The following is a 25,158-nucleotide window of genomic DNA, read 5'->3' on the forward strand; positions in this document are numbered from 1 at the left end:
GAATACCGAAAGGCGAGAGTCGCTGGAAAAGTGGCAGCAACGGTGGATCGCTGGACCCACACTTTGATTCTCTGTATTGAGAGGTGGATTCAGGGGCGACACCATGAGCTTAACTACCGCCTGGTATAATACGTGTCAGGGCATGGCGGTTACAGGAAGTATCTACGCTAATTCAGGTTAGATAATTCTCCCTTTCACCCTGAATGTGGTTGCACACCTGAGGAGCATATCATGTTTCAGTGTCCACGATTTCGTTCAGAGGGGAGAAGCCTGGAAGAGCCTCTGAAAATCAGCATAAGCCCGCAGAACATCGTCGGGAAAATGCTGCAGTCGGAGGGAAACTAGTGAACGGTAAACTCTGCAATCAAAAGGATATAATCCTAACTTGGAAAAGCTTAAGGTGCAAGGAGGATGCGAAGAACGGAAGACTTGGTTGCTTGAAGCGCAGTGCTCTCCTCGAAGTAATGCTTTGTTGCGGTTCCGCGGGGAAGAAAGGAGGAGAAAGTGAGGGTGGTTTTAGTGGGTGAGAATTCCACATACTACTGTAACTTAGCGCGGCAATGTCTCCATAAGATTTGCACCTCCATCCATAAAAAAAGATAGACAGACAAACAGACAGTAAACCGATTTTAAAAAGGTTTTGTTGAAAACAAAAACAAGAAAGGTTAATGATCATTTTTGAAATATTTGAAAAAAATTTAGGTGTCAGAGACTCGAGAAGTTTAGAGAAACTAAAGGGTATTTAATAGTAAATTAGGAAGAATTTTGTATATTAAAAAAGATGAGTCTCTCGCCAGTTCGCCACAGGTCAAAGCGAAAGAAATTGTACCAATTATAAATAAGGTTTCGAAGTAAGGCAACTATTTTAATGCTCAACATGAAAATAATAATTGTATGCTTTCTTTTCGTTTCAGGTAGTTCGTATTTTATACATAAATTAACAATGGAGTCAACAAAGGCTGTGGAACTTCCCGAAAATCCAATGGTGAAAGCTAACATATTGTCCAATTTACTATTTTGGTATGTATTTGTAAATAGGCCTCCGTTTCAGCAAGAAGTTTAATAAAAATATTTTTGGTTTCTTTCACACGCAGCTACACGTTACCAATCTTTATCAAAGGTAAAAAGAAAAATTTGGAGCCATCAGATCTTTACCGGGCTTTAGATGAAGATAAATCAAGTAAGTCGTGTTTTGTCCAGATTTACTGAGTTCTCTAGATAACTATTGGGAATTTGGATAAATTCTTGCTGTTTTCAAACAGCATATCCCCATGTGAAACGCCATCCGCTTATAAGGGCGCTGACCCCCGCGATCTTTGTATACCCTCTCCATCCTCTCTAATTAATGGCTTAGGGTTAAAAATTCAATTACCTAAAGTTTTTCCTGACAGGAAAACCGGTGAACAGCTAATTATCTCTTGTGAATTTCATTCAGTAACGTTGCACTGATAAGATCTCGGTGGAATGTATCCGGAAAATTTCCCTTACAAGTGTAGAAAAGGTGGCGCTTAATAATGAACAAAAAATAGCGAGAATTTATTCAATGTCCCTTTATATTTTCTTAGCAGTTAACTTACTACTAACTCCTGGTTAAAATATATTTTTAAAAAAATAATTCTAACGAAATTATCTTTTTTTAAAGGTACACTTGGAGATCGAATGGAAATAGCTTGGCATAAAGAAGTTGAAAAACAAGCTTCCCGAGGAAAGGACCCAAGTTTGCTAAGAGCTACGCTGAAAGTTTTTGGATGGAATATTATAAAATTAGGCCTCGTCCAACTTTGTATAGAGTTTGGCTTGAAGTGAGTATACCCGTTTCTATTTTGTGCTTTAGGCATTAGCGCATTGAAGTGTATCACTGCTAGCAAGGCACTGGCTAAAATCATAGATACCGTCCACCACGTGAACGCCCATGTCGCCTATATTACGGATGTCACAGTACGATGGGTAGACACAGAGGACGTGAAAGGGGTCCTCTGAGTCTGCCCCACACAGAACACAACCCAAACTGGATAAAAGGTTCCGCAAGAAGAGAAATTCATTCAAGCTATCATGCCCCTTAGGAGGAAGCCCATCTCAAGCCCTAAGTCCACGACGGAACTTCCTCTGGCATTCATTCATACGTGACCCGACCTTTCCCACATTCGTTCCATCTAAGCTGCCACTTAGATATTACACTCTCATTTAACACCCTTTTGATTGCAAGCGGTCCTAGACTCTCCACCTGATTCACACTTACTAAGTCTGTTTGCAGCAAAGGTACGCTGTCGACACCGTACGGCATACAGGAAGACACGCTAACAACGCGACTAACTGACAAGCGTAGAATAGTTTCCGGCCCTGTGCCGTCATCGCAAAATCATACAACATAGGGGACCCGTACGTAGAACATGCAAGAAAGAGTCCCAGATATATGGATCTAGAAGCTCTCCTGCTTAGATCCCACTCACACCTCATCACACGGCTCAACATACACACCAATTTAGTCAACCGTGGATTCAGCTCGCGCAGGTGCGTTCCGCGATCGTGGCTCCCAAGTATATCACTTTCTGCCGATATTTCAAAGAAACTCCATTCAATTTAACCAACGGCAGACGACGTAAGCAGCTTTTCAGCATTATCGCGACGGTTTTATCCGTTGAGACCGCGCTTTAAAAGACCACGCGTTAACGGTATGCATATACTCAGTACCTTGCTGCTCGAGCTAAAGTCGGCTGTTCCCCTCAACAAGAATGAGTAGATCATCCGCGTAGGCAGCACATTCAGCAACGGTAGAAAGCTCACCCAACAGTTCGTCCATCATCAGGTTCCATATAAATGGGCCTGCGATAGATCCCCGTGGGCAGCCACGCTCTACGTTCACCCACACACGATTGTTGACCAATGCTTTCCTACCATGGAAGTAGCTCTTCCACAGAGCGAATTCCTGGCAGTCACACTCACAAAGTTTCGACAACACGGACGACCAACTTAGATAATCAAATGCGCCTTTGAAATGTACGAACAATCCAAGAACGTACTTTCTATGGCAACGAACAACAAAGCTCTTCACATACATGAAGGCCTCGTCGGTGGACCTGCTAGTACGGAAGCCATACTGTCTGTCAGGCACCAGATGAGATGTTTTCACCCCCAGTCGCTGGGCCATAACCATCTCCAGGACCTTGCCAAGGAGTAGCGTTGAGGAATTGCTCCAAATGTCGGGGAAGTGGAGGATGAACAAATCTTCCATTGAAATTTGGTCGAAATATTTTCGTCATCTTTCCGTTGTGGCTCGGCGGTCGGTAAGCAAAGTATCGTTCTTACTATTAACGCAATAGAAGTGTTCGATATCCTGTGTGCTTTGGTGCTAGCTTTTGACAAGTCTCTCGTCATCGTGAGTGTCCCGTTTATCGTAAAGATCTTTGTAATGGAAGGCTTGGGTGACAGCTTTGCTTTCTTTGCTTCCTGATTGACACTCTTGTCAATTTTCCAATTGGTCAGCATTTTATCAACGAAAAACTGGTAGAGGCGTTCCTTTTCACCGACGTTCATTTCAACATCGGCGTTCCAAGACCAAATATCTCAGTTGACGATCTGCCTCCCTGGCCCACCTATACACAAGTACATGGTCATGGGTGTCCACGAAATCGCCTTTTCGACCCTTTTCCCCCATGGTACCTGTTGCCGTCTGCGTTTTCACCCACATGATATAGTTATCAGCAGGCACGTTACAGGTCTTTGCATCGAGAAATTGCCAGAATTGAAGAAGTGAATAATGCGATCAGCTGACGAGCTTCATCAGTCCGTCATCAAATCGTTTGACATCTCTAACGGCATCAAGGAAACCCTCTGTCAACACCATATTGAGTGTGTGGGCTACCAAAATAGAGAAGTTTATAGCCTTTTTTTTCCACGTTCGCATCTTTTGGCACGAGACCATCGGGTTTCTTATAGAGCGCAAGTATGTATTTTCCGAAGGGCTCTTGGGAGTTCATCTGGACTTGGGACCAGCATGCTAGGTAAATAACATCGGGGCATTACATACTCTGTCCTCCTCATTCTCTCTCTATTGCTCTGTCTTTGGCTATAGATTTGTGTAATCTGGTTGTTTCTGTGGTTTGTTCACTCCCTTAACAAAGTTCCCTCAACCTGATTTGTTTCGTTTCCCTGATCGCGTTGTTATACGCCGTCAATGAATTTTTGTACCTCGGCCAGCCTCCAGTTTTCGAACCTTTGCTCTCATTCTGCCAAGGTTCCTGTTCCACTAAGGTACATCTATTGATCACTTAACTGCCTTATCCGGCCTCATATGCGTCAATTACAGCTTTTTTGAGGTCTTACACCACTGTTGAAGTGGAACTGGATCCAGTTAGCCACCGATGTCCCAGCCTCTTTGTAGATGAGCCATGTTGTTGCTCAGGTGTTTTGCATATTTTATTTCGGAATTGCTCTCAGTCTCGAATCAGATTATTCTGTTATCTGACTGGAAAGCTCATCCGACACCCCCACTCCTTCTTTCGCAGAATTTCACCAGTCTAGCGACTAGCTCAGGTAGGATCCGGATGTCTCCTCCTTGGAAGTAACCCGATGCCACGCTTGCCTCTCGAGTTCTTAATCCTGCTTCCAGTGAGACTTATACAGCCACGTTAAATTCACGAATCTACCGCCGATACTCTCAGGGCTGCAGGGTGTAGTTTTTGCTTGTTAGAGATTTACCTGGGCTATCTTAGCGCTTAGTACTTAGTGCACTGTGCACGTACATAGGTAAGTTACCAAATCTATATATGATGGGGCAATTTCGACTTTTGATTGCCTCCAAGGATGGGCCATCTACCCGATCGTGAGGAGCTTACCCCCTCCCATCTTCTCCATCCTGCTTCTGAAGACTCTCCATAATCGCGTACGGAGATCATTATCAATTAGGAGGCCCATAAGATCCTCCGTCTCTAGCGCTGCGGCTTTGCAAAGAAACACTGTATATCGTCCCCAGCATACTATATTCGGACAATTCTACTCCTTCCTGGCAATTTAGGGACTATATTCCTAAGCCATTCCACAGTGTCCTCCGTCGCGCAGTCCACCAGTATATGACCTAGTCGAAAGCGTATCCTGTTGAACACGAGCTTCACTCTCCATCCCTTGCACATCTGGCTGATGACAAGGTCTTCGATAGTTTCCCGCTTCTCACCTGTGAGTATTTGCTCCGGAAACGATTTTAGCAGTATGGCCAGTCGAATGCCCTAATGTCGGGCTTCCTGGCTTCTGCCCTCAACCCTTACCTACCCGGGATTTCCCCCATCTTATGTTCAGTTTTGAGCTTTTTGGAGCATTCCCTCATGAGGGCTAATCTCCGCTGCTCCCCGCTTTCTTGACACTGTAAATGGTGGCTTAGGTATATCCTGAGCGTTCTTGAGGGTCTCTTGTGGATTCAGATTTTCCTTCAAATAACGTAGGCACCGTTTAGCGCCTGCACCACTGAAGCCTGCCTCCTTTCTGACTTTTGATATACTGATCTCAGACGTGCTTTGCTTGTCCCTGTTTTTTGTTGACTCTGTTGGTTGTATTTCTTAGCTCCACTGCTTGTCGCCCTGGGTGTAATCGCCGGATCGTGGATGTACGGTACAGGATTCCGCTTGCTTGTTTTGAGTTTTTTTTGTGTTCATTTATGTTCTCATATGGGTCCCACGAGTATGGGGGTTAGGAGGTCCGTCGTACCACAGCCCCCTGTGGCTCGGTAAGGTCATGAGGTCACTGAGGCGACTCGGTATCAGCGGGCATAGTTCGCATGACAGTTTCGATTGGGGAGGTATCTTTCGACTCCTCAGTATAGATTCATAGCGTTTTGTTAATAGTAGGGTCACCTCGTATAAGGTGTGGCTATCACCACTTGCTAATAGTCTTGATAGACGAAAAGCTTGGCTCCTGGAGAGCCACATACTATCCTCCAGGAGGGACCATCTATTCTGCAGTCCACTGCTTGACTTCTCATTCCTAACAAGCTTTAAACAAGTCGGGAAACCGGAAGCTGGACGCTTCAGGTACGAAAGGTTTTGTATATTTCTTAGTACGTGGCATGTAATATATGCATATATTACGTGAGAATATCCAGTTTCGGATGATGTTGACATTCACAGTCTTGAATTTGCAAAGAAGCGACAACTTTGACGTATTATAACTTTGTTAGTAATAGTGCGATTTCCACCAAACTTGGTAAGATCATGCTCTATGTTATACTCTATATTGCTGCGAAATTTCGTGGTTCGAGCATGAACTTAAGGGGGGTTTTGAAGCGAATTACTGAAAATTATAGTAATATACTATTATTAACTTTATTTGTGCAGATATCAGTGTGGAAGGTATTTCGGAGACCAGGCACCATATAGTGGCAGCCTCTTGATTTTTTTCAGATTTTTCGGTTTGGTAGTTTCTGAGAATGGCCCCCTTAAAGGAATGGTCACTTTCAACCCCCCGCACTCCCCACCTTTTCAATAAATGTCAAAACTAAGATCGGCTTCGAAAAGTACTAACCGAGACCTTTAATTTGATACCCCACATGACTATATTTGATGAAAAAAAATTTACACCCCCCTTTTGCATGTATGAGGACCCCCCCTTTAATTCGTTGTAAAAGGATGTAATTCACTGTATGCGTGAGCGTTCACAGTTCCCACCTTTCCACCAAATTTGGTGTCAATCGCTGCAACCGTCTCCGAGAAAAATGCGTGTGACGGACAGACAGACAGACAGACAGACAGACAGACAGACAGTAAACCGATTTTAACAAGTCGGGAAACCGGAAGCTAGGCGCTTCAGGTACGAAAGGTTTTGTGTATTTCTTAGTACGTAGCACGTAATAAATGCATATATTATGTGTCCACTTTCGGACGATATTGACATTCATAGTCTTGAATGTGCAAGGAAGCGACAACTTTGACGTATTATAACTTTGTTAGTAATAGTGCTATTTCGACTAAACTTGGTGAGATCATGCTCTATGTTATACCCTATATTATCACGAAATTTCATGGTCCTAACATGAACATAAGGGGGGTTTTGCAGCCAATTACTAAAAATTATGGTAATATACTATTATTAACTTTATTTGTACAGATATCAGTATGGAAGGTATTTCGGAGCCCAGGCACCATATAGTGGCAGCCTCCTGATTTTTTTCAGATTTTTCGGTTGGGTAGTTTCTGAGAATGGCCCCCTTAAAGGAATGGTCACTTTCAACCCCCCGCACTCCCCACCTTTCTAACAAATGTCAAAACTAAGACCGGCTTCGGAAAGTACTAACCGAGACCTTTAATTTGATACCCCACATGAATATATTTGATGCAAAAAAAATTTACACCACCCTTTTGCATGTATGGGGACCCCCCCTTAAATTCCACGTAAAGGGATGTAATTCACTGTATGCGTGAGCGTTCACACTTCCCACCTTTCTACCAAATTTGGTGTCAATCGCTATAACCGTCTCCGAGAAAAATGCGTGTGACGGACAGACAGACAGACAGACGGACAGACAGACAGACAGACAGACAGACAGACAGACAGACAGACGGTAAACCGATTTTAATAAGGTTTTGTGTTTACACAAAACCTTAATAAGGTTTTGTGTTTACACAAAACCTTAAAAACGAGGACTTGCATTCGTTCAAAGTAGAGAAGCTCACCTAAGGGTGAGGCTTAGTTCTAAACTAGGTGGTTTTGTCCTCAATATGGCGTGTTTATGAGTCTATATAAAGGGGTATTACTAGAAATGACAGCCGCTTCCCCCCCGAACTTGCTCTCAATAGTTGGAGCTATAACGCACTCATTGGTTTGATTTTCGTTCTTTTGGTGATGAGGAAGGAGAGTGGGAACAAATTCTTCGAGAAAGCACGAGTACGCCCCTTGAGTAATCTTTGCCCTCGCAGCCTTCCCGTTATCACGTTAAAAGTCCTCCTAAGGTCAAGCTACTTTCAAGACAAGGGTGGGGGCGCGTTTGTTCTGGTGTCCTTGCTCTGGACGAAACCGTAAGTCGAATAAAAAATCGGAAGTAGTTCCTCTCAAATTGCTCCCATTCGGCATCGAGTGGATACAGACTCGGCATGCCTCAACCCTTAAACAATCTCTTTGAAGCTGCGTGAATACTAGGTACCATCTATTCGCCAACGCTTTTGGGGCGCGTCTCAAAGAGGAATATTTTCCAGCCATTGTAGCAGTGCAAGCACTCAATTCCGCTAACTAGGGTCAAATTAAAGGCGCATTTATCGAACCAGTTGCTTTTGGGTACTTGCAACTTTGATCAAAAATTACCTCCCGAAAAGGAAGGAACGGGTGAAAAAAAAACCAGAGAATACATCGTTTTGAGGGGGACCTCAAGGTTGCATAGTGAGCATTATACTGTTAAATGTGATAAAAACCGGGGTGCTCGTACTTCTCGCCCCAAAAGAGGCTACTATTGTTTACCCATGGTTGTTCCAGCGAAGCATTCCGACAATGTGGAGGTCTAAGCATCGAAGACTTTGAGAGAGATGAAGCGCTGATTATTAAGAACCGGACTGACTTTGGCTGATAAGAAAATGGAAGTGGTCTTATTCGGTAACCATAATATACCTACAACCCCGCCTCGGATAGGAACTATCGTCGCTAAGCCGAAGATCAATCACAGGTGATGACCGACGTCAAACTAAGATTTAAAGAGTATCTTTATACATGCAAACTTGCAGACTGGAAAAGCAAGTTCGGTTAATTTACTGATGGCTCAAAGAGCCTGCGGCGCTTTCAGAACCGCACTAGATGAAGCTGTGCTGGTAGTGCCGAACTTTATCCCAATTGACATACTCGCGCAGAAGTGACTTTGCTGCACTAGATAGGTCATATGAATCAGTACACAGAACTCATGGATACGGCAAGAATAGAGTTACAGGATCAGATGGGACGAGTTCTCGAAGAGTGATTGGGCACATGAACCTGAAGAAAATGGCTTAAGCGAGAAGATGAGTGGACCAACTACCGTATCTCCCACTACGACATATAACAGGAATGGTTTTGGATGACATTTCATAAGATACAGAATTTTCCCTGCTTACACTAAGCGGGGACTAAAAGAGATAGAAATTTGTGGGCTAGCATCCTGGAAATTTTGAAACTCAATTGCTACCGAAACGTCAACAACACCTCGGATAGGGATTAACCTCAAGGTTACAAACTGGAATGCACGCACGCTTCTCCACAATGGTTGCGAAGGTTCTCTGATAGCTCGCTTTCTCCAACTTGAATTCAAACGATATAAGCTGGAAATGTTGGGCCTAAGCGTAGTAAAATTGATGGATGCTCCCTCTTGCGGCAATGTGCCTTTGTACTCTGGAAAGCCAAGTAGTAGCTGATGCGAATCCGGCCTCGGCTTGCTTCTGACGTCTACCGCAAGGCGCGCTCTCTTGACCTGGGAGCCGGTTTCTCACAGACTTGTAATTACGATATTCGAGTCCAGGTGAAGGAGCAGCAAAATTGTACAATGCTACGCACCAACGGAGACTTCCGATATAGTGGAGAAGGATGCTTTCTACGACCAATAAAACACAATTTAGATCAGGCTTCCTAACCGTGACATTGTGATCGTGATGGCTAATCTAAATGCCAAGGTGGAGTCTGAAAACACCTTGCTTGGACATATGATGGGAAAACACAGTCTTGGCGACCACAACGGTAATGGTGGGAAGTGGGATTTCTCCCATTTCCACCGCCTCGTCATTGGTGGCACATTGTTCGAGCACAGAGCTTGCCGTAAGGTCAGTTGGGTTTCACCTGACCGACGCCGTACGAGCAATTAGATCGACTGCTTCGCGATCAGCAGTAGATTTAGGAGTTGGATTTGCGTAACAAGGTAGACGCTTACATCGGCCTCGAAAAGGATCACCATCCGACGATCAGTTACGTTCGCTTGCGTATTGCGTCCGCCACTTGGAGAACTGCGACTCCCTTAGTACAACATCGATGGTTTTTACAACCCTTGAAAATATCGATGAGCATTGGACCGCCATCAAAAATGTTCTTTTCTCGTCGGCTACATCCTGGAAGGGCGTCATAAAATCTGCCTGATTACGGAATTGTGGAAGCGGATCGGGAAGCGGAAGGGGTTGAAGGCTCAATTGACCGCTCCGAATGATAGCGACCATGATGCACTCTAACTCCCGAACGAAATCCCGAGATGTCGTGACAAGAAGTAATTTGCTTTTGCGCTAGTCAGGGGAACGGAAGATGACGCTGATCGCAAGGGTTTCAGAACTGTATACTGCATCACACAAGACTTTGCATGTGGTCGCAAATCCCTCGATGGTCTTGTAAAAGACGTCAACGGTCAACTTCTCATCCACGATGATGAACAATTGAAGAGGTGGAAAGAACACTTAACCATGGTTCTTAACCGTATTATTTCCGGTAAAGTCCCCCCCCCCTTGTGGATGAAATGACTGGTCACTGTAACATGTGGATATTCACTTTTCCAGCAGAGGAGAAAACATTTCGGCCATGAATACACTGAAACAGAGTAAAGACGCTGGGCTTGACGGTCTCCCCGCAGAGTTATTTATCGCTACACCTACAGTTACTTAAGGTCTGCTGCTTTCACCCGTACGTAAATGATGAGAATCCGAGACCTTTCCCAGAGAGTGACAGAAGGAGATGATTGTCAAGATCTCAAAGAAGACGACCTGCTTTGAGTATAACAATTGGAGGGGTATCTGCGTGCTGCTTGCCATCGCACAGATAATGGCCAAAGTAATCCTGGAATGCATCAAAGAACATCTTGAAAGCTTGATCGATAGAGAGCAGGCCAGTTTCCACTCCGGATCCTCCTGTATTGACCAAATCATGATGGATCATTTTGGAACAGTGCGCAGCGTTTTGATCTTCGCTGTATCTGCTCTTCATCAATTTCGAGAAAGCTTCCAACAGCGTGGGCAGAGAGTGTATCTGAAGTGCTATACGTGCGAGGGACATTCCGCAGAAACTAATAGCTATTATAAGAGTGGCATATAATGGCGCAAAATGTAATGTGCTGCATCGAGGTAAAGTCACGGAAAACCATGAGGTCGAAAGCGGAATCCGCCTATATTGCATCCTGTTACGGAAATTGTTTCTTCTTGTTATCGGTGACATTCTTCATGCTGACTTGCCTGAAGGACGTGGAGGAATCCAATGAACGATGACGTCTTTTCTTGAATACCTTGAATACGCTGATGCCATGTGTTTGCTTTCTCACCGGGTCATGGACATTGGCTAAACAGCTCTGGATTTGGAAAGAGAGGCATGTAGAGTTGGACTGAAAATAAACACCAACAAACACAAGGTTCTCAGTATGACGAATCATCGCACTCTCTCTATCTGCAGCAATGGCCAGATCATCGAAGGTATCGATCAATTTGGAAATCTAGGAAGCGTGGTTCCTGCGGACGGTGGTATGGAACTGGATATCACCCGATGCATTAACAGCGTTAGATCCGCTTTCGCTGCCCTGTCCAAAACCTGGAAGTGCAGTTATCTCAACACTAAGATCAAGTTGAGACTGTTCTCTATTAGTGTTCTTTCTGTGTTGCTATACTGTTACTCAAAGCCTCCAAGCTTTCGTCAATACTGTCTGGGTCGTATCATCGGAGTACGCTTGTCTGGCACTATCTGAAATGAAGAACTTGGTCGGCGCACCGACCTGGTACTCGTACGCACTGTGATCGGAAGACGGAAGTTGCAATGAATGGGTCCCACATTAAGGAGGGGCGACAATTGCATTGCTGGCTACGCCATGCAATGGAATCCACTCTTCCAAGATGGGCGACGAATGGGTCGCCCCAAAGACACTTGCTGCAGAACAGTAGGGGTGGAGTGTGAGTGTCTCGGAAAGTCGTGGGGGTGCTGAAGGGCAGGTAACCGCGAACGGTGGCGCGTAAGTATGGTTGGCATGCCAGACTCCATCAAGGAGTGAAAGGGTGAACGTATTTTTTTAAGATGTTTAAACCAAGTTTTTTTTTAAGATTTTTTAACCAAGTTGTAGGATCCCAAAAAAGTTACTTCAGCTAAACGGTAGTAAAGACACTCCCTGTATTGTGAATGATTTCGTAGTAAGTTTAAATAATAGTTTAACCCTCACCTATCTAAGCTCCCAGAGTTGAAGAATGCCCTGTCCAGCTCTACAAAGTTGTCTCCCTTGAACCCATGCGTCTGTTTTCACAACATTAGTGACACCACTTTGGAATTATTATCCTTTCCATAATCAGATTCACTTTTTCATTTTGCAGTTAATTATAAAGGATTCTCTTTTTCTTTACAGAGTTACCCAACCACTTTTTGTCGGCGGACTTGTTATTTACTACATGCAACCCGATGGAAACATTTCAGAAGCTTATTGGTATGCGGGTGGCGTAATTTTATGCAGTGCCCTAAATGTCCTCACTCAGCATGCTTTTATGCTTGGACAATTTCACTGTGGAATGAAAATTCGCATATCCCTGATCAGCATTATCTACAGAAAAGCGTTAAGACTAAGTCAAACCGCATTGGGAAACACGACGGCTGGACAAATTGTAAATTTACTGTCAAACGACGTAGGCAAATTCGACAGTGCCTTAATTGGAATGCACCAGTTATGGGTAGGTCCTTTAGAGATCGCACTGGTGGTATTCATCATATATCAGCATGTAAGTAAGGTTACTGGATGACTCGTTTGCTTTTTGACTAATCATGTGTATCCTTACAGATAGGAATCGCCGCTTTTGCGGGTGTAGGCTTTCTCATAGTCTTCATCCCCTTTCAAGCCTATATTGGCAAAAAGATCTCAACGTTTCGAGCGAAAACAGCCATTCGAAGTGACGAACGGATACGACTCATGAATGAAATCATACAGGGAATCCAAGTGATAAAGATGTATGCTTGGGAGAAACCATTTGGGAAGCTAGTGACTTCTGCAAGGAAACGAGAAGTGAATATGATTCGCTATGCGTCCTATATTCGCGCCATTATGTTGTCCTTCACCGTATTCGTTACCCGGTTCTCAGTGTTCATTAGTCTTACAATGTACGTTCTTTTGGGCATGATCCTAACTGCCGAAAAGGCATTCGTGGTCACCGCCTATTATAATATATTAAGACAGTCAATGACTGTGCATTTCCCAAGAGGTAAGTTACGCCAATATTATAACCATCCAGTATTGTATTTTTGAGCCCCGACTAACACATTTAACATTTTCAGCAATTTCGCAGTTAGCCGAAACCCTAGTTTCATTTAAAAGGATTCAGCGGTTTTTGACTTACGAGGAGGCAAAAGTAAAACATCCTGTGGATGCGCAGCTTACTTCAAACGGAGAAATACCTGTTCAACTTTCCGTTACGAATAAGGATATAATGAACGACAAAGAATTATTAAATAACTGCGAAAAGGAACCAGCCGAACCCTTTTTGGAATTGTTGCGTGTGAAGGCTAAGTGGAATCCAGGATTAACAGATTATACTCTTGATGATGTGAGTTTCACCGCAAAGCCAGGCGAATTGGTGGCGGTAATTGGTCCGGTGGGAGCCGGGAAATCCAGGTAATTATGATCTTCCAGGATAATCTAAATATCGCTAAAGGTTTCTATTTTCTTTCCTCTGAAGTCTTATTCAGGCGATACTAGGTGAACTACCCACTGAATCAGGATCGATTGAAATGAGCGGACAGGTATCCTACGCATCACAGGATCCCTGGCTTTTTGGTGGAACTGTTCAGCAGAATATTTTATTCGGACAACTTATGGATAGGAAACGATACAGGGAGGTTATCAGGCAATGCGCCTTGGAAAGAGACTTCGACTTGCTGCCATTCGGGGACAAAACGATAGTCGGAGACCGTGGCCAGTCCCTATCTGGAGGTCAAAAAGCTCGAGTCAATTTGGCCAGAGCAGTTTATCGGAAAGCTTCCATCTATCTTTTCGATGATCCTTTAAGTGCTGTCGATACACATGTTGGGAAGCATCTATTTGAGCAATGCATGAGGAATTACTTGAAGGATCATATTGTGATTCTTGCCACGCATCAGCTGCAATATTTAAAACAGGCGGACAAAATCATCATCATTGATCATGGAAAGATATTAGCGATCGGAAAATACACGGATTTGAAGGAACAAGAATCAGATTTCTCAGATTTGTTACTGGATAATCAAGAAGAGGAAGAACAACTGGAAGTCAGCTTTGAAATTTATGATAAACCTGGAGAAATCCAAAGTCGTCGGAATAGTGAAACATCAGTGGAGACAGTAAAAAGTGAAAAATGCGCAGACACCCAAATGCAAGTCAAAGAGATACAAAAACGAGGAGCAATCGGTTTCGAATTATATGTGAAATACTTTCGATCAGGAGGTGGAGTTTTCCTTTTGCTTATTGCGACCTCATTTTGCATTTGTGCACAGATTTTGGGATCAGGCTGTGACTTTTTCTTGTCTTACTGGTAAGTAAAATTATTTAATTTTCATTACTGATTTTAGGAACGCCTATTCTATTGTTATTCTGGGAATATATATTTCGACTCCTGCCCCTATTGTTATCAAAGTTTTGTGTAAAACAAAGCCTTATATCTGTCTTATTTATATACAAGCAGCTCTTACCTCCACGCTAAAAATTGGTCAGTAGAACAAATTTCTCTAAGTCCTCCAAAGCATCTACACACATTTTGCAAGAAGGACTTGCTTTCTTGCGCAGTTCAAGTAGTTCTTCGACGATTCGCCAAAAATTCGAGTAATAGTGTACTTGCAGTGATAAACCGAAGTACTATGTATATATCTTTTTTTTTGGGAGTAGGGTAGGTGAATGCATTTACGCAGAGAGTGTTGGACTCCCGCAACAATACGCTGTCGGACTACTATCATAACTAAACACCTCCCTGTCATCAGAGAACTAGCCTGGAACCGTATGCCACATTACTTCGGGCTAGGCCTCCCGCTCTCCCGGCTTTTGGAGCCTTCAAGTCAGGGAGTCCCCTTCACCAACGGGAGGGGAGGATAGGAAGGGAGTTGTTAGTTCAGGGAGCCCCTTACCATCCGGTCCCTACGCCGGTCGGGTTTAATCTTCTTCTAAGAAGAGCCCGAACATAATGCGCAACACGATTCCAGCTGCCAGCGCTCTTTAGCATCTTTTTGATAATGTTGCCTGGAGAGAGCTTCCCTTTATCTGAAATAAAGCTACTGACGAAAGCCGTCCCAGGTTTCACAAGAGAAAAAGGCGTGTTCAGCGTCGTCCGCCACTCCATTGCAGAACACACAATCAGGAGATTGCGCCTTCCCAATCCTGTGCAGGTAAGACTGAAAACCTCCATGCTCGCTTAGAAGTAGGGTAAGGAAGTAATCAATCTCAGCGTGCGTTCGGTTCAGCCACGGGTCTAAATTGTCGATGAGCTGCGCAGTCCATCTACCCCTTGGCTCATTTTGCCAAAAGAGTTGTCACTCGTTAAGGGTGCGTCGACGTCCTTCACGGGCAACCACCTCTCTTAAGTTCTCGCCCTTACGGCGGAAGATAGCTTTGCGCTCCTTGACAAGGAGGGCAACGGGGATCACTCCCGCGATCACCATCACCAGCGGTTCGGGGACAGTGCGATAAGCAGACGCCACTCGCAAAGCTCCCCGCCTCTGCTGATTTTTTGTCTGGATTCTCCTTCTTCGGTTTTTTCCAGCGTAAAGCTGAGACTGTGAGCAGTCATCCATTCGCTTACTCATTGCATGCAGCAGTGCGTCCGGCAACAAGTGCCGCAACGTCGTCTACATAACCGACCAGGCGAAACTCTTCAGGCATATCGAGTCTCAGCAGGCTCTCGTAGGAAGCGCTGCAGAGGACCGGCGCTAGGATGGATCCCTGTGCTACTCCCAACGTGATTTCCATCCTCTGGCCTCTGGCCCTCTAGCGTCTCATAGAGTAGAGTTTAAGATAATCCCTCAATATCCGCAAGAGATAGCTTGGCACGTGGAATGAATTTTCTAATGTGCCTGGCATATCTGCCCATCTTACGGAATTGAATGCATTTCTCACATCAAGCATTATGAGGAGCACTATCCGTCGAGATCGGCGGCTGTGTGCCTCGTCTCGATGAACCGCATCTTCCACTTCCATGATAGCATCCACTATGGGTCTCCCTGTTCTGAACCCGAACTGCCTTGGGGATAAGGCTCCCGGCAGCGCGGGTCGCTTCAGCGAGTCCATTCCTGATGAGCTTCTCGAGCCCTTTCCCGGCGTGTCAAGCATACACAGCAGTCGGTATGCAGCCGGGAGCTCTGGGTCTCCTTTACCCTTGCTGATCAGCGCGAGATTGACCACTTTCCAGCGACAAGGAAAAATGCCTTCCTTCAAACAAGCGTTGAACACGTCAAGCAGCAAGTCTGACCGTTAGCGGAACACCAGTTTGTAAACTTCCGCTGGGATGCCATCAGGACCTGCCGCCTTCTTGTTTTTGATAGTGAGAACCGCTTCTTCGAGCTCTCTCATTGTGAAAAGGGGGCTTCCGCGTTATTGACATCAACTCGTACAGGATGTCTGGGGAACAATACTTATACAATGCGGGCCATCTGGTCGGTACTTAGCATGCAAGGCTGAGTCCTCCTGATCGGGTGACAATCATAAGCTTGTCAAGCTGTAAGCCAAGTCCCCACGAATCCTGACTCATCTCGTTGGCCAGGTTCTGCCAGCCACGAGCTTTGCTTTTATTTATAGCGCTGCGGAGTCTCCTTTTTGCTGATCTACACTGTGCCTTTATGGCGCATGCCTTCTGGTTGGTGTGCAAATGTTGTGCCAAACAGCGGAGCTTATGACTCTCCCTATGTAAGTTGACAATTTCTGCCGTCCACCAGTACATAGAAGGCTTCTCGCGGATGGGGTCCCTCCAGGCCATAAAAGCCTCACACGCTGTCGTTATCAGGTTCATGATTGAATTTATGACGGTGTCAGCTGCAACGCTAGCACCCCCCGGGAGCGCCCTCCAGCGCGGCTCTGCCTGCTCAAAGAGTTTCGACGAACTTCCCGATATTCACCTTCGCGACATTTCACAGGCAAGGGGAGCATCGCGTTAGTGCTCACCGGCAAGTAACCTCAGTCACTTCGAACGCGATGTACTGGTGATCACTGGCCGAGGAGTTTTCTAGGACTCGCCACCCATCCACCGATGGTACCAGAGATTCTGACGCAAAAGTGATGTCATGGATGCTTCCTTCACAGCCTGGGCGCTGAAACGTTAGCGTTTCCTGAATCCGTCTCCCTTTGGAGTCTGACTGAGGCACGCCCCATTCAAGGGCCCTGGCACTAAAATCACCGCCTGCTAGGATTCACCCCTCCCTGCTCGAAACGGCGTCCTCCAGAGCATCAAACCGGTGCCGAAAATCCGGAATCGTCTCATTCGGCGTCAGGTAAACGCTAAAAAACGTTACCCCTCAACACCAGATCCAGGCAAACCCGTTCCTTCGACCTTCGGCAAGAACAAGAAGTCGAACATTGTCCCGAACCCCCGGCATGCTGACCTCCTGTCCGGACCCTTGCAAGCTGCTGACGTGTGTCCATAGTCCAGACACCTGCAGCACTTGGTGGGGACTATCCGCATTCGCACCCTGCATACTACCCATCCAATTTTGATTTTCCCGCTGCTAAGGAGTTTTCCCGACCAATATGCAAGGTCAGGGACCACGGCGAGTTTTTGGCCTCGAACATTTAAAGAGGTGATACCTATCCGTGCATTGGTTACTTCTGGACATTCACTCTTTATCGCCTTTCCCAGTTCGACCTTTTCTGTGAGGCAGTCAAAATCCCGGATTCCTAGAGAGCACATGGGCTCTAGGCTGGCAACAAGAGCCTTCTCCCCCAATAACCCCTTGCACGCTTCGCAGAACGTACTCTTGCTAGTCGTCTTCGGGCCCAGTTCGACGAAGACTCCGCCACCTCTCGGTTTCCGTATGGAAGACATCTCCGCTCCGTTGTCCTCGGGTTTCATCCTGTAGCGGATTTCACTAGGGACTTCCGTAAATATCTTGCCTTCCGTCGGCTTAATGAGCAGAGCAGACGTTCTAGTCTTTTCTGTTACTGACTTTTGGTTTGTGGTCTCCTTGTCTTTTCGACAGACGGGGCTCTGGCAGCGTAGTCAGTTGTTTCCTTTTTTCCTTCTTCGTCTTCTTTTTTTGGACCCTGGAAACTACTTCGATAAAGTCTCCTTCAGGCACATCGTCCTCTTTCCGTTTTTTCCCCAGTTCACTTTGAAGTGGGCTATCTGCCGTCCTTTTGACGCAAGCAGCGTTCTCAGCGGGGAGTGCGGCTGTTTCCGCTGTCCAATAGAAGGAGATGCGGTCCAATAGTTCTTCCAGTTCCATTAATTCGTTTTTGACGCCTTTGCTGACGTTCCTCTGGAGGAACTTTGCCGACAGCATAGGCTTCACCACTGCTGCGCATTTCCTGATTAGGATGGTCGGCTGCACTTGCACTTGGTTTGTGTCCAAAGCCATCTGCTCAGGACTAGCGATTCTGACTGGGCTTTTTTTCGGAACAAGGGCACTACAAGGTATTGGAGTTGCCATCTCCGCACCGTCAGTCGCGCCACTTGATACGGGTTCCTCTTTATTTGGACGCCCCCACATGCGGGTATGTCAGCCCTCGCTGCCTCTTTCGTTGATCGCTACGGTGAACTACGTATTTTCGTGCTGCGCACAAACGAAGTCAGTTATGTCTTCTTGCCTATTTCGTCGATTTTTTTCATTAATTTATCTGTATTCTCCATGGAAAACTCACCAGAGGATCGTGTGCAAAGGAGCGGGTCGCAATAGTCAGGAATGGATATACCCTCGGGGATACAAACCCTACCCCAGTTCCTTGAGGCCTGACCTACGCTTAGATGATCCCGGAATTCACGGACGGATCAGCGCTCGCTCGGAGCAGTCTACTAACACCGGTTCAATGCACACTACCCGACCAGGGTCCCGAAGGAGCTGGCTTCTAATATACGTCACAACTACTACCTTAGCAGAGCTAGGCTCACATCACCCCATCGACGTCGACAGAGAGCGGTCGACGGCTCCGGAGGCTCCCAGTATGTCCTGACGTGTACCGACCATTCGTGCTTCGCTCTTTACCGAGAAGCTTTCTCGAAACTTCTACCTAGGACGCAGGTATACTGCTAGCTAGGGGTTCAAAACCACTTACTCGGGCACTTCGGGGACGTCACACCCCGTATCGTAAGCCACCCGTTAAAGGTCGCTGATGGCCCCTGAAGGGGTATATTAAGTGTATTAGAAAAGAACGGATTACCGATTGCTTCAATCGACGTTCTCTCCGGCCATATTCAAGTAAAATAACATGGTTGTGATTTACCTTTTGAAGGGGTTTAGCGCATTAACCACACTTACCCGCTATCGTTCGCGGTTACTTGAAATCCCCTTCAACTCCTCCCTCGATTTCCTGAAATCCCTGCAGTCCTTCTCTACTGTCCTGCGCCAAGCACCCTTGCAGCGACCCATCCGTCGGCCATATTGTGAGAGTGAATTCCACTGCACGGCGTAACCAGTAATGCAATGACACGCATCATCTTGGATAATTCCTATTTTGAACATATGCCCAGCTAGTGTGACCAGTCAGAATGCCCGCAATTTGCCTGCTTTTCGACAGGATAAACTTTGCAGTATGGTTGTTTGGTTCTGACAGGAAAAGTTTGGTGTGTCTAGCAGCATTAAGGCTTCGCCACCTGTCATTATGGGAAGCTTGCTTCCAGTTCTTGATAGCAGTATCAGCCATTGCTACTGACACCCTAATTGTTGGTTCCGGGCCGGGCATGGGGAACTTTGAAGTTTCTTTTGCTAACGCATCCGAGAATTAATTTCCTTCTTCACCACAATGACCAGGTACCCAGAGTAAATCCACCGTATTGAATCTAGAAACAGAATTCAATCTGTTTCTACATTCCTGAATGATTTTTGAATTGATCAAAGTACCACTCAAAGCCCTCAATGCAGCTTGACTATCACTACAAATTGCAATGCGCCTGCCCTTCAACCGCTCGTCAATCGTCCAGGTTGCCGCCCTTAGGATTGTACACACTTCAGCTTGAAAGACCGTTGTGTATTGTCCCAAAGAAAAAGCCCACTTCTACTTTTTATTCGAGAGGTAGACTCCTGCTCCGGAACCATTTTCTGTCTTTGAGCCATCTGTGTAGAAGACGTCAGTATATCCTGACTCGCATTCTTCTGGTTCGTTGAGCTGCGGCGCCACGTTCAAATTCCAGTTGGGGGTAGTGAGGAAATAGAGAGAGGTGGTGCTCAGGGAAGTTCGAAAGGAAGAGATCGAGAGTTTTTGGAGATGTTAAAATTTAGGGCAGAAGAAGTCTCAAAAAAGTGAAGCGATGGCGGCTTTACGGTTTCTTACCAGGGCAGAGGCAAATCGTCAGACGCTGCCTCACCTCTGCCCTGGGAGCAGCGTGACCGTAGCGGCTCGCAGATGTTGCGTGCTCCTTTATATAATTCGCATATGCTCCTTTATATGGACCAGGAAAGAGGGAGTAAGTTGCTTCCCATTTGGTCCGGTCCAGCATTAAGTTGATGCGGACTTAGGACCCCATCATTCCTAAAACGAATATGGCAGAAGAAGTGTTCATAAATGAAAAGAGTAGAAGGGAAGAGCGGAAGAGATTATAAGGAATTGGGAGGCTAGGACGTCTAGGCCAATTGAGCATGGGGAGGTTAAAAATCTCCGCAGAGGAAGAAATGGAGGGAAGGGAATTTAACAGTAAGGAGATCCAACAAGCTGTCTAACAATTCTTCATACAGCTGGAAAGAGCTAGCACAAGGGACGTAGATACAAGATACAATAAACGAGAGAGAGTAAGGCCAGGACATACGTAGGGCAACACAATCATATGGTAAGCCAAAGAAGGAAAAGACGAGTTCGACTCGTATTTGATCCTTAATTTCAATTAGGACTCCACCACCGGTGGACTTACACGACACATCGCAGACCCTGTCGCAGCGAAAAATGATATACCCTTCGGGGAGCTCAGAGTCCAGTATATTGTCATCAAGCTAGGTTTCAGAAATACAAATTACATGATGTTACTGAGACAGCACGGATAGATTGAAGGCACCCAGCTTGGTTCTTAAACTCCTGACATTTTAATAAAACAGACGGACAGTGAACACAAAATTAGTTAGATTGATCGGCAAAGCAGGTGAGTGACCTCGTCCATAGAAGTGGTGAACGCAAGTCTGCAAAGAAGCAACTCTTTTGATGAGGAGGCCACCTTGGACCCGGGACCGCTGGTACGATTGAATGAAGTGACAGGATTTAGAGCAACAGCGGGGATTGTTTCGTAGTCTGCAGAGGAGGTTGCGGCATTGAGGGCGCGCGGGAGCGAGAGAGCATCAAAGATTTTTCGGAATTGCATCGCTGTCCAGCTGCTCTGTTGGAGGCTGGGCCGCAGGCAGACCAACAGTCTGGATAGCAGGCGGTGTTATCGGCTGAGGAGCAGTGAGACGCGTTTCAGGCGTCTGAATTGGAACCTGCCAGATACCTCAACACCCGCAATAAAGTTGAGGTTGTTCTGCACCAATGTTTTCTTCGTGCTGTTTTATGGGGACAGCCAATGGAAAGTGACAACTCTGTTAATCAGAAGCTCCCAGCCTTCGTTCACACCAGTCTCCGCCGCTGGCTAAGTCGTGCCGTGAAACCCACTTCCCCAAAGTGGCCGGCAAGTTGATCAGTTTTCTTCAACGAAGAAGCTGCACACCCTCTTTCTTTGAAAGATGATTGTTGATGCCGGAGACGGGAGACCATTGGAAATCCCATTTAAGGGTAGAATACAGTGGAACTAACAAAAAGGCCTGAGTCCTTCAAGCTGCAGCTCCCACCATTAAACCAAACTAACTGACTTAGAGAAAAATCCAAACATTGGAAAAACACACCAAATTCCAACGAAGTAGAATATACTACCTGCAATAAAGTCAAAAACAAATTAAGGACTTCACCGACGACGTAGGCAAAAGTCTGCATTCAAGTGTCTGGTTTGTCGGAGTCTCCAAAGGCAAAACAAATCCACTACGCAGCCATACTTTCCTGATTTGAAATCCAATTTTAGGACCAAATTTTTAAGGAGTTACATTCCTTGCTTACTTTTATATCTACCAACATATTCATTATTTTCCATTCTCCATAAATTACAGGGTCAACAAGCAAACGGCGTTTGCTATGAATATCACCGTCACCGATACACCGATTTCCGTAAATGCCACTGATGCTGAAATGACCACCAATGCAAGCTACCTTACGAACGACACGGTTACTGTCGAACCCTACGAGAATCGTGATATGGTGGATATCTACATTTTCAGTAGCCTCGTCATAGCAACAATCATTGTAACACTAAGCAGGGGCTTCCTTGTGTTCAATGTGGCGATGAGAGCCTCACGCAAACTGCACGATGCTATGTACCGCGGTGTTTCCCGGGCCACGATGTATTTCTTTAACACAAATCCGGTAGGAAGGATCCTTAACCGCTTCTCTAAGGACGTGGGACATATCGACGACTTGCTTCCAACTGTTATTCTCGATGTAATCCAAATCTTCCTAACGTTGGCTGGTATTGTGGTTGTCATAATAATAGTGAATACGTGGTTCATTATTCCAAGCCTGTTGATGGTAGTTCTCTTTTACTACCTAAGGAGCTTCTATTTGAAAACTTCGCGGGATGTCAAGCGAATGGAAGGAGTCAGTAAGTATTTCAGTCCGGGTTAGCCACAAAATTTCTAATTTCTTTTTGCTTTTCAGCACGCTCCCCCATTTTCTCTCACCTTTCCGCATCACTCATGGGACTATCCACGATTCGAGCATTCGAGGCAGAATCGATCCTCTGTCAGGAGTTCGATCATCACCAGGATCTTCATAGTTCCGTATTTTTCACGTTCGTCTCTACTAATCGCGCTTTCGGATTTTGGCTAGATTGCATTTGTGTTATCTACATTGCAATCGTGACTCTCAGCTTTTTTGTCCTGGGCGAGGAACAGGCGGGAAATGTTGGACTAGCCATAACACAGGCTTTGAACATGACGGGCATGGTGCAATGGGGCATGCGACAATCCGCAGAACTGGAAAATACAATGACATCAGTAGAACGTGTCGTTGAATACGACACACTCGAAAAAGAAGGTGAATTGGAATCTGCTGATATACATAAACCACCTAAACACTGGCCACAAAAGGGACAGATAAAGTTCCAGAAACTCTCACTTCGATACTTCCCTGATGCCAAATCAGACGTTGTTCTGAAGAATCTCGAATTTGAAATTATGCCAAAAGAAAAAATTGGAATTGTTGGTAGAACAGGGGCCGGAAAGTCATCTATAATCAATGCCCTATTCCGTTTGGCATATAATGAAGGCTCTATCGTTATCGACGGAAAGGACATTAAGCACTTGGGTCTTCATGATCTTCGCTCGAAAATCTCGATTATTCCGCAGGAGCCGGTTCTGTTCTCCGGAACAATACGTTACAATCTAGATCCATTTGATGAATACTCCGATCCAAAAATCTGGCTAGCACTTGAACAAGTCAAACTTAAAAGCGCCATATCAGACCTACCCCTTGGCTTACAGACAAAAGTCAGTGCAGGTGGCAGTAATTTCAGCGTAGGACAAAGACAGTTGGTCTGCTTGGCACGCGCGATTTTACGAGAAAATAATATTTTAGTCCTGGACGAGGCCACGGCGAATGTTGATCCGCAGACGGACAACCTGATACAGACGACGATCAGGGAGGAATTCGCCGACTGCACAGTGATCACCATTGCTCACAGGCTAAACACAATAATGGACTCAGACAAGGTCCTAGTGATGGACGCTGGACACATTGTTGAATATGGTCCGCCCTATCTCCTCCTAACGGAGCCAGAGTATGAAAGCAACATTTTCTACAGTATGGCCCAGGAGACGGGTGAAGCCACTTTTAAGGCTTTGATGCAAGTCGCAAAAGACGTAAGTATTGAGGTGTTCTAAGGATTGCAGTGAACAGAAACCTAATTTTTTTTTTTCGCAGGCATATGAGTCGCGCACTAACATTTGTAGTCCGGAATAAATCCGTTTTATTCCACCATTTTCTGGTTCTATGTTACTCAAGCCAAGTGGAAACCATAACGTTCCTGTCTGTGACCTCACGTGTACTTGGATGGAAATATGTACTTGATGGTCTCACCGCCCAACTTTAGTATTATTTTATCCTTAAGTGTAGTAAAACTAGATTTTATAAGATATTGATTGTTGTTAGATGTAATTACCAAGTGAGCGAAGCAATTATATGCTGCTCAGGATCAATAAAAGAAACATCCCAATAAGGATGGCATTTAATGACTTGTTTTATTTTTAAGGTTTCGAGTGAAACAAAACCTTGTTAAATCGATTCAGTGTCTATCTGCCTTTTTCTCCTTAGGTGGAAATCTTCCAAAGACACTGGTACACATGTGCCAGCGTGTGCGATTTTTACCCACTAAAGCCACCCCCTAAATCCTGTCCTCTTCCCCCGGAACTATCGCAAAGTAATTCGTTGCGGGGTTGACATGGCTCTAGTCTCTCTCTTCGCCCATCGATTGCATTCGCAAACGCATCCTCTGCCTCACTCAACTTGCACTGAGTCCGTCCTACCATGTCGTTCACTACTTTCCAGTTCTCCTGGCACGCATGCATTAACCCACCACTACTTACTATAATTTCCAGTGCTACAGTTCCTCCTAATGTCTCCTCTAGACTCTTCATTTCCTTTACGAATCTAGGACAATGGAAGAAAATATACTCCGGGTAATCCGGAATACCGTCGCAGGTGAGATAGTTGGGTAAGCTGTCCAGTTCAAACCTATAGAGGTACTTACGGCAACCCCCATGCCCCGTGAGAAACTGCGTGATATCACAGTTTATCTCACCATGCCTTCTCTGCGTCCAAACCTCGATCCTGGGAATCAATCTATGGATCTATCGACCCTTTTCCCCCATTCCCAACATTGCTGCCACCTGCTTAACAATTCTCCCTTTTTCACGTTTTTCACGTGCCGATCAGAGGAAGAATCGGGCCCATCATAGATGCCCGTCATCTCATCAGCCAAAATGTCGATCGGCATCTTTCCGGCAAGCTCCATGGTGTCCGATAGACATACAGGTCTGTAGAAAGCTTACCAG

At 45.5% G+C, this 25,158-nt stretch overlaps 1 protein-coding gene across 2 annotated transcripts in view; it reads left to right on the plus strand.

The window, feature by feature from the left end:
- Nucleotides 1-24,330, plus strand: part of LOC119659346 (probable multidrug resistance-associated protein lethal(2)03659) — a 63,880-nt gene extending 39,550 nt beyond the window's left edge. For both annotated transcript variants that reach the window (XM_038067392.1, XM_038067391.1), the window contains exons 2-11: nucleotides 915-1,020; nucleotides 1,095-1,180; nucleotides 1,643-1,802; nucleotides 12,293-12,659; nucleotides 12,719-13,136; nucleotides 13,210-13,546; nucleotides 13,611-14,441; nucleotides 22,162-22,709; nucleotides 22,766-23,967; nucleotides 24,029-24,330. In XM_038067392.1, coding sequence (XP_037923320.1) covers nucleotides 944-1,020; nucleotides 1,095-1,180; nucleotides 1,643-1,802; nucleotides 12,293-12,659; nucleotides 12,719-13,136; nucleotides 13,210-13,546; nucleotides 13,611-14,441; nucleotides 22,162-22,709; nucleotides 22,766-23,967; nucleotides 24,029-24,067 — 4,065 coding nt within the window. In that variant the 5' untranslated portion in view covers nucleotides 915-943 and the 3' untranslated portion in view covers nucleotides 24,068-24,330. The remainder of the gene's footprint in view (nucleotides 1-914; nucleotides 1,021-1,094; nucleotides 1,181-1,642; nucleotides 1,803-12,292; nucleotides 12,660-12,718; nucleotides 13,137-13,209; nucleotides 13,547-13,610; nucleotides 14,442-22,161; nucleotides 22,710-22,765; nucleotides 23,968-24,028) is intronic.
- Nucleotides 24,331-25,158: the final 828 nt, after the last annotated feature.

The sequence above is a fragment of the Hermetia illucens genome, chromosome 6 (assembly GCF_905115235.1).
Source record: "Hermetia illucens chromosome 6, iHerIll2.2.curated.20191125, whole genome shotgun sequence".
Lineage (NCBI taxonomy): Eukaryota > Metazoa > Arthropoda > Insecta > Diptera > Stratiomyidae > Hermetia > Hermetia illucens.